This window comes from Lolium rigidum, chromosome 3 (genome assembly GCF_022539505.1).
Source record: "Lolium rigidum isolate FL_2022 chromosome 3, APGP_CSIRO_Lrig_0.1, whole genome shotgun sequence".
NCBI lineage: Eukaryota > Viridiplantae > Streptophyta > Magnoliopsida > Poales > Poaceae > Lolium > Lolium rigidum.
In genome coordinates, this window is record NC_061510.1 from 388789571 (window position 1) to 388803611 (window position 14041).

A 14041-nucleotide genomic window follows, 5' to 3' on the forward strand; every position below is an offset into this window, starting at 1 on the left:
AGATGAACAAGGACAACACGGCGGTCCTCCTGGTGACTTTATAGACCTCGAGGTGGTCTGGAACGACGACGAGTCGTCGGCGACAAGCGGCCAGGATACGGTGGCGTGGATTAGGGTTTTCAGGGCGCAAATCTTGGCACATCTTTGGATAGGACGGATGCAGTGATTCTTGTATGCGCCCCAGGCTTGGTCTCTGGCGTCCGCACTCGTCCTGATCGACTACGGTGAGGTGGCCAGTGAAGTCCTGCACGTCTACGCCGTGTCGACCATGCGTAGGAGGAAGACGATGCCCTCCCAGTGGATTGGTACGGTGGGCTGGTGTTGGGCTGTGGCTTGGGCCAGTGCTGGGCTGTGGTGCTGGACTGCACCATGGGCTGCTCGGCCAGGTAAGTCCAGGTAGGTTTTTCTCTCCTTTTCCATTTTCTGTTTTCAATTCCATTTGTTGAATTCAAATTTGAATTCAATCCTACTTTGCAGATGTTTCTTTATATTTCAATTAGGACTTAATAACAAAATCACTACATTGTTTTGTTGTTCTGAACATTTATTAAATATATATGTGAGCTTTATTGATATTTCAATTAGTCATGATTTTATGTACTCTTTTAATTTATTCTTCTTGTGGAATCAAATTTATTTTGAATTGTTTGAATTGATAATTTCTGCTCCAAGTGTATTAGAAAGAATCATTAGGATTTATCCTCTTATTTGATAATTTGATTTCTTTCATAATATTTTATGTGAGCATCTTTTTGTTAAGGCCTTGTAAGTATTATAATAATCCTATTTCAAAGTTAGAACTAGTGTTATATTTTAATAACACCATGAAATACCTAAGGTAGATACTACTCTCATTATGGGTTGATATTAATTATAAAGCTAAGTGGTTGATCACCACCATGGGTTTAATCATATGGTTTAGCTAGTGAGAAATTCTAGGGTTCTAATTATATTCACCTACTGGCAAATGGTTTGGAACTCAATTGTGGCCTGGGTTTATATTAGGATCATCATAGTGATACATAAACTAGGGTTGGGATATAATTCTAGTTTATGGAATTGGGATGACATCATGTTACATTGGCTAGGTTTACTCTCCCCAATGCATGATAAAATGGTTACTTGCTTATGATTTCATGTGCTCCTTTAGCTACTAAGGATATGAGAATTGGTGTTATCTTTTACCAATAGACTTCTATTATTATCCTTAATCTATTGTTGAAGTAACTAAAGTTGTTATAGTTCTTTTTATAGTTAACTTTGGTCATATGGATGGATGGTTTCTCACCATATTGAGTATGGAGTTTTACTCTAAGGTTTTCTTAGGTTCTTTAATTTATGAAATATAGATATGGTAGGATTTTACTTATGATCACCAAGTGGTTCACAAGTAAAGGTTGGAATATAATCCTAGGGTTGCTTACTAGTTACCTCCCTATAATTTCATGGGTGAATGATATCTACTTATCCTATTAGGGTTTATCCCAATACCTCAAGAACATGATCATGGCTTAGGCATGATCAACTTGTTCTTAATATCTTTATCTCAAGTTCTTAGGGTTTATGATCATTACTCAATTTATAATGATCAAGGTTTGGCTTCCTAGGGTATTTCTCCTTAAATGAGGTTCTCACTTCCATGATCAAGTGTTGTCTTGATCAATTAGGATATAGCACTACTTTTATACTATCATTTATGGACATGGCTATGGTTAATTCTAGAGTTTATGGAATACTCACAAGATCTCATTAGGTATAAAAAGGTTAAGTATCTACCTGGATATCTAAATTGAATTAGTCTCTACTTGACTTTATCAATTCATGGATATGATCTTATTCTATTTGATAATAGGTTATCTTACCACTCTAAATGGAAATGGTTTACAACCTAATACTTTAGTTCATTGGTTTTCCTTTATTCTTAAATAGGTAAGGCTAAGATTGGTATGAATGGTCTCTCTCATTTGGGATTGTCTTGAACAATATCTTATGGCTTCTCTTAAAGATGATTAGTTGAATACATGGATGCATATCCAAGGGTTAGCTCAAAGTTTGTCATTGCTTTTCCAATAAATAACATAGAACTCTCACCTCTCTAGGTTTGATGTAATAATAATATGTAATAGAGAAGAATATATATTCCTAGGGTTTATCTCCTTGTCTTGTTTCCAAGAGTAAAGTGGAATGGATATCATGAGGTTCATGGTAGGACCAAGGATTAGTTTAAGACATGGAAAAGATAAGTCAAGAATGGTTTCTCCATTTTATTTTACTTGATTTGCAATTGAATAGGTGTTCATATGTTATGACAAGGATTACCATATTATAATCTTTTATAATATCAAGCAATTTATCATTGAATAAAGTGTTGTTGTGTTGATTATTAGTTCCATTTGATCTAACCCCTTAGATCAAATCATCTCTACCCAAAACAAGATTTTAACAAAGTCACATTGAGGTTTATAGCGCTTGACTTGATGAGCTACTTCAATTCCACCAAGGTCAAGAGAAACTTCAGTTACTGTGACTGTTTTACTTTAAAGCGCGAAAATTCCCCGGATTTTCTATGCATGAATGCAATGCACACATTTGTTTCCTCTATTTTTGTAACCCCAAATACTGGGATATTACAGATCGTTTGTAGCCTTTTCGATAAGTAAGAGTGTCGAACCCAACGAGGAGCTAAAGGTAGGATAAACATTCTCTCAAGTTCTATCAACCACTGATACAACTCTACTCACACTAAGCGTTTGCAATATCTAGGAAATAAAACTAGAGCGATAACGGGTATGAGAGGTGACTTTGCAGAACAATAAAATACACGGAATAAATGTTAGTGCTGCAGCAATAAAACAAACTAAACTAACAGTACCATGAGTGTGGAAAGGCGGTGGTAATAGTGGTGGCTTGCTAGCAAACATCCGTAAATACTAGCAAGCATTAAGGTTTCCCCAACCATAGCCTTAAGTAAATGGTCCTCTTGCTCCCATACATGCAACTATCCGGTTCGCGTCCTCAGGTTTCTGTCACTCCGGCAGAACTTCCCCCTTCTAGTATACAAGTACTACCAACCCTATGGTGCTTGTTCCATGCGCGCACAAATATAATGGGCACCAAGGACGGTAACATATCAACATACAACTCTAATGAACCAAAGAGAAACAACCAATCAATCAAAGAACAAATAAACTATGGCAACATGACATAGATCATAGGATTATAACTTATAGCATCAAACACCATGTTTACATAGGGCGGTACAGAGGTTTGTGAGAGGATGGACCACTGAATACAATGAGGAGTTGGTGATGGAGATGGCGGTGAAGACATTGGAGGGCTCAGCGAGGAGCGCCGGGAGGCGGAGGCGTGGGCGGCGGCGGCGCGGGGGACTCCTTCCCCGCCGCCGGCATCATGGGGGAGCGCCGCCCCTTAGCCTTCTTCTTCCTTGAGTTGGTGCTGGTGTAGATGAGTGTTTCCCCAAGCCAAGGAGGAGGATTTTCGTGACAATGCTTGGGGGCGTACAAAAATAGGGTTTCTCATCAATATATAGTGTTGGAGATGCAATCTAGGCCATGGGATGGATGCTCCTTAGATCCAAGGGCTCTTGGGCATCTCTAGAACCTTCCTAGGACTCGCCTCTGTCCTTCATCAGCCTCACAGCTCGTGGCTGGGCCGAAATATCCAGGTATGGAAAGAGTTTGTGTCAAATACGTCACCAACTTTCGGAGTCCCGAGACTACACGAACCTCCGTAGTAATTCTGCTCTCTCGGATGCATCCGTTGTCCTTTCTGGACGAATAAGATGTCCAAATTGTTCGGTTTGAAGTTCTCTACAACTTTGTAGTTTACGACTTTTCCATTGGAAGTCGTTTTGATGGAGTTTCGAAGCGATCTTTGAAAAGTGTTCAGCAGGGACAGATTCCGGGAAATTCCAGATTTCACCATAATGAGCTATTTCCTTCCATATTTGCCTATTTCCTGCACAACAAAGTTGAAACCACGAACTTGTGCACTTTTGCAACTATTAATAGGTTAGTCCCTTAAAACATATAGTAATTGGTGTAAAACAAGCATGGAACATCAAAAATTATAGATACATTTGCGACGTATCACTTACCAAAGGAGGATGAATGTTATATTCATGTGGATTTTCTTGAAATATTCTCTATGAGTAAAACTTGTAAGAATAATTATGCTACTGTTATCTATGATAATCCATGTTATTTTGATAAATCTTATGATAATGCTTTGTTTGTGCCTGATATCGAAATGCATGGTACTAAAGAGTTTCGCTTAGAAAATGTTTATGATAAAGCTCTAGATGATGGTCCTATGTTACTTAATAATATTAATTGTACCACTAATGAAAATGGGATTGGAATGGTCTTGACTTCATCTAGTAGTCTCATATCTTTTGAGATTGATCAATCATCTTGATAAAAGTGGGTTTGAAAGTTTTGATCCCACTATTTTTGAGCTTGATAAAAATTATATGTTTGTAGATCGTGAAAAACATGCTTTATGTGATAGTTATATTGTTGAGTTTATTCATGAAGCTACTGAAAATTATTATGGGAGAGGAAAATATGGTTGTAGAAATTTTCATGGTACTAAAACACCTCTCTATATGCTGAAACTTTTAAAGTTACTCTTGTTTTATCTTCCTATGCTTGTCACTTTGTTCTTTTTGAATTTATTTGTGTACATGATTCCTATGCATAGGAAGTGGGTTAGGCTTAAATGTGTTTTGAATTTACTTCTTGATGCTCCTTTTGCTTCATTTTCTATTTTTCATGTGAGCATCATTAAAATCTTCTGCGCCTAGCTGAAAGGCGTTAAAAAAGCGCTTATGGGAGACAACCCATCGTTTTTATTTTCTGTTATTTTTGCTTTTCTGTTTGTTTTGAGTCAAGGTGCTTGTTACTTCTGTAGCAATACCTTTGTATCTATATTTTCTTGCATTGTTGTGCCAAGTAAAGTCTCTAATAGAAAGTTGATACTAGATTTGGATTTCTGCGCAGAAATAGATTTTTAGCTGTCACGGTTTTGAGCTTTTCTCTCTGCAGAAAAATGGACACATTCTGAAAAAATTCATGCGTGATCCCCAGATATGTACGCAACTTTCATTAGTTTTGAGTTTTCTGATTTGAGCAACGTAAGTACCTCGAAAAAAATCATGTTTACTGGCTGTTCTGTTTTGATAGATTCTGTCTCTGTTTTTTGCATTGTCTCTTGTGGACTTTAAGTAAGGCTTTCTAGACGTGGAGAGCTGTAGCTAATGTTTTATTGAGTTCTTGCAATGTGTCACTACAGAACTAAAGTGGATTAAAGTTTTTTTTGAGTACTAACCCCTCTAACGAAGTTTATGAGAAGTTTGGTGTGGCAGAAGTTTTCAAGGATCAAGAGAGAAGGGTGATATAATGTGATCAAGAAGAGTGAAGAGCCTAAGCTTGGGGATGCCCCCGTGGGTCACCCAAGCATATTTCAAGAAGACTCAAGCGTCTAAGCTTGAGGATGCCCAAGGCATCCCCTTCTTCATCAACAATTTATCAGGTCATCTCTAGTGAAACTATATTTTAATTCTTCCACATCATATGTTCTTTACTTGGAGCGTTTGTGTGCTTTTATATTTGTTTGTGTTTGAATAAATTCGGATCCTAGCAATCCTTGTGTGGGAGAGAGACACGCACCGCTTTTTCATATGAACACTTGTGTTCTTCGTTTTATTTTTCATGTTCATGGCGAAAGCTGAAAGCCGCAGCACTTATTGATATTTTGTTGGAAACAGAAAATGCTTCATGTGGTAATTGGTATATTGTCTTGAATAATTTGATACTTGGCAATTGTTTTGAGCTCTCAAGTAGATCATGTTTAAGTTCTTGCATCATGTAGTTTAAACCTATTAGTGGAGAACTACCATAGAGCTTGTTGAAATTTGGTTTGCATGATTGGTCTCTCTAAGGTCTAGATATTTTCTGGTAAAAGTGTTTGAGCAACAAGGAAGACAGCGTAGAGTCTTATAATGCTTGCAATATATTCTTATGTAAGTTTTGTTGTACCGGTTTATACTTGTGTTTGCTTCAAACAACCTTGCTAGCCAAAGCTTTGTACTGAGAGGAAATGCTTCTCGTGCATCCAAAACCTTGAGCAAAAACCTATGTCATTTGTGTCCACCATAACTACCTATTATGTGGTATTTTTCTGCCATTCCAAGTAAATACTTCATGTGCTACCTTTAAACAATTCAAAACTTTATTACACCTTATTTGTGTCAATGTTTTATAGCTCATGAGGAAGTATGTGGTGTTTTATCTTTCAATCTTGTTGGGCAGACTTTCACCAATGGACTAGTGGCATATACATCCGCTTATCCAATAATTTTGCAAAAAGAGCTGGCAACGGGGTGCCCAACCCCAATTAATTAACTTTCATTAATAATTCTCTTCACATGTTTTGCCCTGATTTATCAGTAAGCAACTTAATTTTGCAATAGACACTCCTCCATGGTATGTGAAATGTTGGAAGGCACTCGAGGATTCGGTTAGCCATGGCTTGTGAAAGTAAAAGGTTGGGAGGAGTGTCATCTATAAATAAAACTAACATACATGTGTAAACAAAAGAGAAGAGGGTTGATCTACCTTGCTGATAGAGATAACGTCCTTCATGGGAGCCGCTCTTTGAAAGTCTGTTTGACAAGGGGGTTAGAGTGCCCACTACCATTCGTTGACAACAACAAACACCTCTCAAAACTTTATTTTTATGCTCTCTATATGATTTCAAAACTTGAAAATCTCTAGCACATGATTTAATCCCTGCTTCCCTCTGCGAAGGGCCTTTCTTTTACTTTATGTTGAGTCAGTTTACCTACTTCTTTCTATCTTAGAAGCAAACACTTGTGTCAACTGTGTGCCTTGATTCTTACATGCTTACTTATTGCACTTATTATATTACTTTGTGTTGACAATTATCCATGAGATATGCATGTTGAAAGTTGAAAGCAATTGCTGAAACTTAAATCTTCCTTTGTGTTGCTTCAAAACCTCTTATTAAGAATCTATTGCTTTATGAGCTAACTCTTATGCAAGACTTTTTGATGCTTGTCTTGAAACTGCTATTCATGAAAAGTTTTTGCTATATGATTCAGTTGTTTAGTCATTATCTATTTGTTAGCAAACTATAGACCATTGCTTTGAGTCACTTCATTCATCTCATGTGCTTTATAGTATTGATCAAGATTATGTTGGTAGCATGTCACTTCAGAAATTATTCTTTTTATCGTTTACCTACTCGAGGGCGAGTAGGAACTAAGCTTGGGGATGCTTGATACGTCTCAAACGTATCTATAATTTCTGATGTTCCATGCTTATATTATACCAATTGCTACATGTTTTATATACACTTTATATTATTTTTATGCATTTTCCGGGACTAACCTATTAACAAGATGTCGAAGTGTCAGTTCCTGTTTTCTGCTGTTTTTGGTTCCAGAAAAGCTGTTCGGGCAATATTCTCGGAATTCGACGAAACAAAAGCCAAACCTCCTATTTTTCTGAGGGACACACGGAGCCAGAAGGGCAAGCCAGGGGGAGGCCCACGGCCTCCACACCATAGGTCGGCGCGGCCAAGAGGGGGGCGGCGCCGCCATATGGGGTGGGCCCCTCGGTCACCCCCTCGCGCCGCCCTTTCGCCTATATATTCCTCCCGACGTGAAAACCCTAAAGATATAGATCATATTCCAGAAGAACTCCCGGAGCGCCGCCGCCATCGCGAAACCTAGTTTCGGGGGTCAGAAGGTCCTGTTCGGCACCTGCACTGGACGGGGATTGACCCCCGGAGCCTTCTCCATCGACGCCACCGCCTCCATCATGCTCTGTGAGTAGTTCCCCCATGGACTACGGGTTCTAGCAGTAGCTAGTTGGTACTCTCTCTCCCATGTACTTCAATACAATGATCTCATGAGTTGCCTTACATGATTGAGATTCATCTGATGTAATCGGTGTTGTATTTGTTGGGATCCGATGAATTGTTACATTACGATCAGTCTATCTATATAAGTTTGTGAAGTTATTGTTGCTGCAACCTTGTTGTGTTTAATGTTTGTCACTAGTGCACGAGTGGCATGATGTTAGATTTGAGCTCTATAATTATTGCTTAGATTGTATCTACAAGTTGTTTGCACATGTCTATGTCCGGAACCCGAGGCCCCGAGTGACGACAATGCGGGATAAGCTGGAGGGGATGGCTTAGATATGAGGATCACATGTTTTCACCAAGTGTTAATGCTTTGCTCCGGTGCTCTATTAAAAGGAGTACCTTAATTACGAGTAGATTCCCTTGAGGCCCGGCTGCCACCGGCTGGTAGGACAAAAGATGTTATGCAAGTTTCTCATTGCGAGCACGTATGACTATATATGGAAAACATGCCTACGTATAATTAATAGACTGGATGTTACTGTCTTAATGCTATTTCAATCCTATCAATTTCCCAAGCTGTAATTTGTTCACCCAACGCTTGTTATTGGAGAGTTACCACTAGTGTAGATAGCTGGGAACCCCGGTCCATCCGTCATCATCAAATACTCACTCGGTCCTATGTCATTGGAAGTAGTATCAACTATTTTACGGTGCCATCGCCTACGTATTCTTGCTGTTGTGTTACTTGTTACTATTGCTCTCATATTACTGCTTTGCTTTCACATCACCCCTGTTACTAGTGCTTTTCCGAGTGCGGCTGAATTGACAACTCAGTTGTTAAGGCTTATAAGTATTCTTTGTCTCCCCTTGTGTCGAATCAATATATTTGGGTTTTACTTCCCTCGAAGACTGTTGCGGTCCCCTATACTTGTGGGTCATCAGCCGGCCTCGCAATCGTCGCCCACAATGTCGTGCACTTCGACTCCGAGCTGCCGCACTACGACACGGAGGGCAGCGTCCGCCGGGACCCGGCCGAGCCGGGCCGCATCGTGTCGCCGCCGCTGATGTGGGCCGAGGCCCTGGACCTGCTGCTCCACAAACTGAGTCCCAAGGTGGACTACGACCGCGTGGCCGCCGTCTCCGGCAGCGCGCAGCAGCACGGCAGCGTCTACTGGGCGCACGGGGCCGGCGCGGCGCTCGCCTCCCTGGACCCGGCCAAGGGCATGGCGCCGCAGCTCGCGGCCGCGCTCGCCGCGCATGAGTCGCCCGTGTGGATGGACAACAGCACCACGGCGCAGTTCCGGGAGATCGAGGCCGCCCTGGGAGGCGCGCTGGCGCTGGCCGCCATGACGGGGTGCAGGGCGCACGAGAGGTGCACCGGCCCGCAGATAAGGAAGATGTTCCAGACCAGGCGGCGCGTCTACGACGGCACCGAGAGGATCTCGCTTGTCATCTCGTTCATGGCGTCGCTGCTCATAGGCGGCTACGCCTGCATCGACCAGACCGATGGGGCGGGGATGAACTTGATGGACATCCATGATGAGGAGCAGAGAAAAGCTCCGTGACTTGTTGGTGCTCTTTTTATCTTGGTCGATCGTGTAAAATGTATTCCCATTTATCTCGTACCCTTGGAATGTACATATGTTTGAAGATGGTAACCTGGCCAACAAGTAAAGCTGCTCTACAACAGTTGGGTCATTCATGAGATGTCTTTGCAACCAACTGCCGAAGGTATTCATGTGTTGACGTGTAATCAAGGACTCGGGCTAGCCCGGCTTGATTGAAAGAAATCTTGTCCCTGCCCACCGTTGCTTTCCTTCCTAGTGTGCCTTTTCCAGTCAGCCTCCCCTCATACCGAGATTCAGGAACACCAATCGGCTTAAGGTCAGGAAGAAAGTCAACACAAAACTCAATGACCTCCTCAGTTCCGTAGCCCTTTGAGATACTTCCTTCCGGCCTAGCGCGGTTATGAACATATTTCTTTAAGACTCCCATGAACCTCTCAAGGGGAACATATTGTGTAGAAATACAGGACCAAGAATTCTAATCTCTTCAACTAGGTGAACGAGGAGGTGCGTCATAATATTGAAGAAGGATGGTGGGAACAACAACTCGAAGCTGACAAGACATTCGACCACATCAACCTATAACCCTGACAAAGTTTCTGGATCCATTACCTTCTGAGAAATTGCGTTGAGGAATGCACATATCTTCACAATGGCCCTGGCCCTTGCCGGAGGAGGTTTGGAGGCTGCTGTTCTTCGTCATGGTTGGAGGTGGAGTGGCCGCGTCTCTCTCAGTAGTGTGTGGAGGCCGAAGCTGGCAGTGTGTCGGTGACCACAGCTTTTTGCAACGTTGATGTCGAGGAGCTGCGGTGGCGGCGGTGTGTTTCTCCATGGACAGGATTGCCCCAAAGCTCGGAGGTGCGGAGTCGAGCGGCATTACGGTCGAAAGACCTGCCTGACTTGTTGGGCCGGCGGCGACGGCGCCCGCGGGTGTCGTGTCCCTCTTTGGAGGCGTCGCTGGAGTGTGTCGGTGTCTCCCGCGCTTCGCCTGTTCTGGTAGCTGTCTCCGGGCGAAAGCCTAGGTCCTTCGGATCGGCGTGATGGCAGCGTCCTCGACGTCGTTGCCCTGTTGGGAGTTCCGCGTTTGGAGACACGGCGTGATGGTCTTGGTGCTTTCCTCCGGTGCTCTCCGCTGTCTGAGGCTGGCTGCAGGAGCGCTATGCACGCCATAGCTGGCAACTCCAAGATGATGCCTTCTCAGGGCCGACCGAGTTCCACCATGTTCTCCTTTCATGGTGCGTCGACTAGGAGAGCTCTTTTGGAGGTGTTGTTCTTTGGTGGTTTCTAGCGTCGATCGAGACGCGGTTTTATTGTTTAGCTTAGGATAGGTTCTTTCGTGTCTTTGTCGGTGGTGTGGAGTTAGCCTTCTTGTATTAAATCTTCTACCGATATGGTACGCTCTTGGCGTACTCGCGAAAAAAAAAAGTGTTTGAGGATACTCTCAAGAGCAACACCACACGGGGTGAATCGCTCGGCACACGAGTAATATGGTAGAAACAGCGGAAAAAGAAGACTACCGCCAATGACTTGATATCAACGGTCACCATGCCCATGGAACTAAGAGAAGACCTGTCCATTTGAGTCCGCCGCAGCCTGTGGACGACAGACAAATAATCGGATGCCTACCATAATATCTGCAAAGTTCTCAGCTCAGGTAAGGATGATGGCCGCTTTAGCTTCTGCATGCTCCGGCTCAACAATCCCGTGGACATGGCCTATGCAGTATAGCATGATCACATCTCTAAACCATTGTCAAAGTCAAGTGAATGGGATCTGGAGACCCCAGGACAAGCCTGCCTCCTGGGTGACCGCAGGCGATTCAGGAGTACTAAGTGGGATTCAGAGTTTGTTCTGCAGATACATACATAGTTATACACATATACCCGTGTACCATGTGCGCTATTTTTTGCAACTAAGGCTCCGGTTCAGATAATGGCCACAGGGGCAATGAACCCGATGCTGAACCCGAACGAGATGCAGGTCAGTTCCTCGTTATTCTCTCCCAGCAGCTTCATTTGGAGACTGTAAGAACCCTGAAGCAGCAAATTACAACACAAAACGTCAGGATGTGATCTTAAAGCAGCAAGTCTCGAGGAGGGACGAGACCACCTATCGAGCGTCTCGTCTACCAAACACTTCAAGGAAAAAAAAAATCTGGACAAACTCAGCACCAAAACTGAATGTGAACTGCAGGTATGCTTACTGGTGGGGTGAAAGATGGTAGAGTCTGTTCGCTGGCTAACACGAATTCACCGGATGCGGGACAAGGAGTCCCGGAGCAGAAGTCGTGAGTCTCTGAATGGACGTGGAAGATGAAGTATGTGACATCTACCACCAGCTTCCCTTTCGTGATGCTTTTATCTGCCATGTATCAACAATAGTCATAAAGTACCATGAGGACTCGAGGAAAGAATCAGCTAGAAAAAACATTGTGGTTCATAGAAACTAATGCTCAATCTAAGTGAAAAATGTCACATTAATTGTGTGTAGAATGTAGATACTGGTAGCAGATCCAGAAATCTACACCCAACAGACAAAAGTAATCTAAAATTCATTTGAAACTATAACATAAACAGCACCTGGAAAAATAAATAGTAACAGCAACTCTCCTGCCAGATCCTGAAAATTTCAATACGCGGGCCCTCCTTTTTCTCGAACACGCACCAAAACGCGTGTCATTTGTATTAGAAGAAGGCACCAACATGGCGCAAGTACAGCTCACAACAGAAAAAAAGAAAGCAAACGAAAACAGAACTGAAGAAAAGGGGAAAACTGAGCTAAAGTAGGCTATATGCACAGGAGGTGCACTTCAGGTGTCAGGAAGCCCGGCATCAATAGCCAACCTGCGCAGTGCTCTCGCTCCTGCGATCATCCACATACTATCTTCAATATGTGAGCCCTCGTGACCATGGTAGTATGCAGTTGAATTTATGAAGTGGAAGCACATGCTAGTACTATTTTTGCTATTAAATGGAAATAATTAACCACTTTGCGATTTCTTGAAATAGAGGGTTGGAGACACAATTCTACATAGACATGGGAAAACAACTGTTGAATGTTACTCCATAAATTCACTCACTGCTTTGCTATCAGAACAAATTATATGGAGGCATACGAACCATTTCGGTAGACATTTAAGGAGCTCATGGCCCTCTGTAAACTCAAATACAAGCATCGATAAACAAAGGGAATTCATGGAAGCAAGCAAATACTACATGTGCACTCGTTATTGCAAATTTCAACGGACAAATATAAGGTGTTCCAGATTCAAAACTTCCCAGTGCAAATAGAATGGCAGTACCAGCTGCGTTTTCCAAAGCAGTCTGACAGAAATACCTAATACACTAACACCTCATAGTATTCCATTGGTTTTTCTATGGCCTTCAAAAAACTCCAATTCATGGCCCAAATGTCACAGCGCGCAGCATTAGTGCATAGATAGGTTACAGGAATAGCTTCGAAACCTTCAGCGGGACACAAATTCGATCCCACGGTCAAAATGCATCGGTTTGATTCTGATTACTACATGCACACACACGCACGCACATGGAGACACTTCCCCAGCCGGCCACCGATCTAGAGTAGACTCTACCAACAAACTAGATACCTGTTGCACGGCATCCCAATTTACGGGCACACCGCACAAAGCGTCATAATTCACAAGCCCAATCGCAACGAATTCACGGCAGATAAGTCGATCAATTCTCACCCGTGGAGGCGGAGATCTTGAAGGAAGCGGGCTGGCCGCGAACGACGGGGTCGGGGACGATCTCCACCCCGCTCACCTTCACCGGGTAGCGGCGCCCCTTATCTGCAGCAAAAACCAAACCAACAGAAAAAAGTAAGGTCGCACCGCGCGCACGGAGACGATTCGCTGAATCTCGACACGGGGACGCTTCAGCGGCGAGGCGATGTCTCAGAGCACTCACTGCAGTACTGGAAATCGGCGGCGGAGGAGGTGGAGGCGGAGAGCACGATCGCCGCGGCGAGGAGGAGCAGGTCGCGGAGGCGGCGGTTGGTCGCCATCGCTGTAGAGCAAAAAGCTCTGCGCTCTGCGGTGTCGCGACTACACTGACCGGCGGGTGGACACGAGTCGTGTGGTTCACTCAGGTGGTGGGCCCGGTCAAATCACAGAAGGAAACGTTGTTGGCTGTGTATGTGCCTATGTGGGCGTCATTGGGCCGTGCATTGTAATTGAGTGCACGAGCTGAGCTTAAAAAAACAAATCTGGCTGGGCTTAGTTTCGGCCGGGTTGGAGTTGGAGGTCTTCAGTTTTAGGAGTTTTTTTTACTCCCTTTATCCTAAATTAATTATCTCGGTTTTGTCTATATACTCTCGTGTATGTAAACAAAACTGAGGAAAAATGGACATACGGAGATGTTTTTAGAGTTTTCTTATGGAGACTAGCCCAACTCTTATTGCCGGAACATCGCAACATGAGCACGACGAGCAATTGCTCTCTATGTGGAAATGCTGAATCTTAAAAAGATGAAACAAGCGGTGGGAGGAATCACCGTTGTATTTGATAAAGGAGGTGGTGAATCTCGAACTCTGGCGGTTTA

The 14041-nt window shown here is 43.2% G+C and overlaps 1 protein-coding gene across 1 annotated transcript; it reads right to left on the reverse strand.

Moving 5' to 3' along the window:
• Window positions 1–11110: 11110 nt before the first annotated feature.
• On the reverse strand, window positions 11111–13540 carry LOC124700762 (putative phosphatidylglycerol/phosphatidylinositol transfer protein DDB_G0282179). The gene is made up of 4 exons (XM_047232838.1): window positions 13409–13540; window positions 13189–13290; window positions 11683–11840; window positions 11111–11512 (listed from the first exon to the last, which is right to left on the reverse strand). Exons 1-4 carry the CDS (start codon window positions 13503–13505, stop codon window positions 11405–11407), a joined length of 465 nt encoding a protein of 154 aa, XP_047088794.1. The 5' UTR covers window positions 13506–13540; the 3' UTR covers window positions 11111–11404.
• Window positions 13541–14041: the final 501 nt, after the last annotated feature.

Bases quoted from the DNA above. Each gene is read 5' to 3' on its own strand.
- LOC124700762 (XM_047232838.1), bottom strand. From the start codon at position 13,505: ATGGCGACCAACCGCCGCCTCCGCGACCTGCTCCTCCTCGCCGCGGCG. The intron at 13,291-13,408 runs GTGAGTGCTCTG...TTTTTGCTGCAG, and splicing joins CGCCGATTTCCAGTACTGCA to ATAAGGGGCGCCGCTACCCG. The intron at 11,841-13,188 runs GTGAGAATTGAT...GATACATGGCAG, and splicing joins CAAGATCTCCGCCTCCACGG to ATAAAAGCATCACGAAAGGG.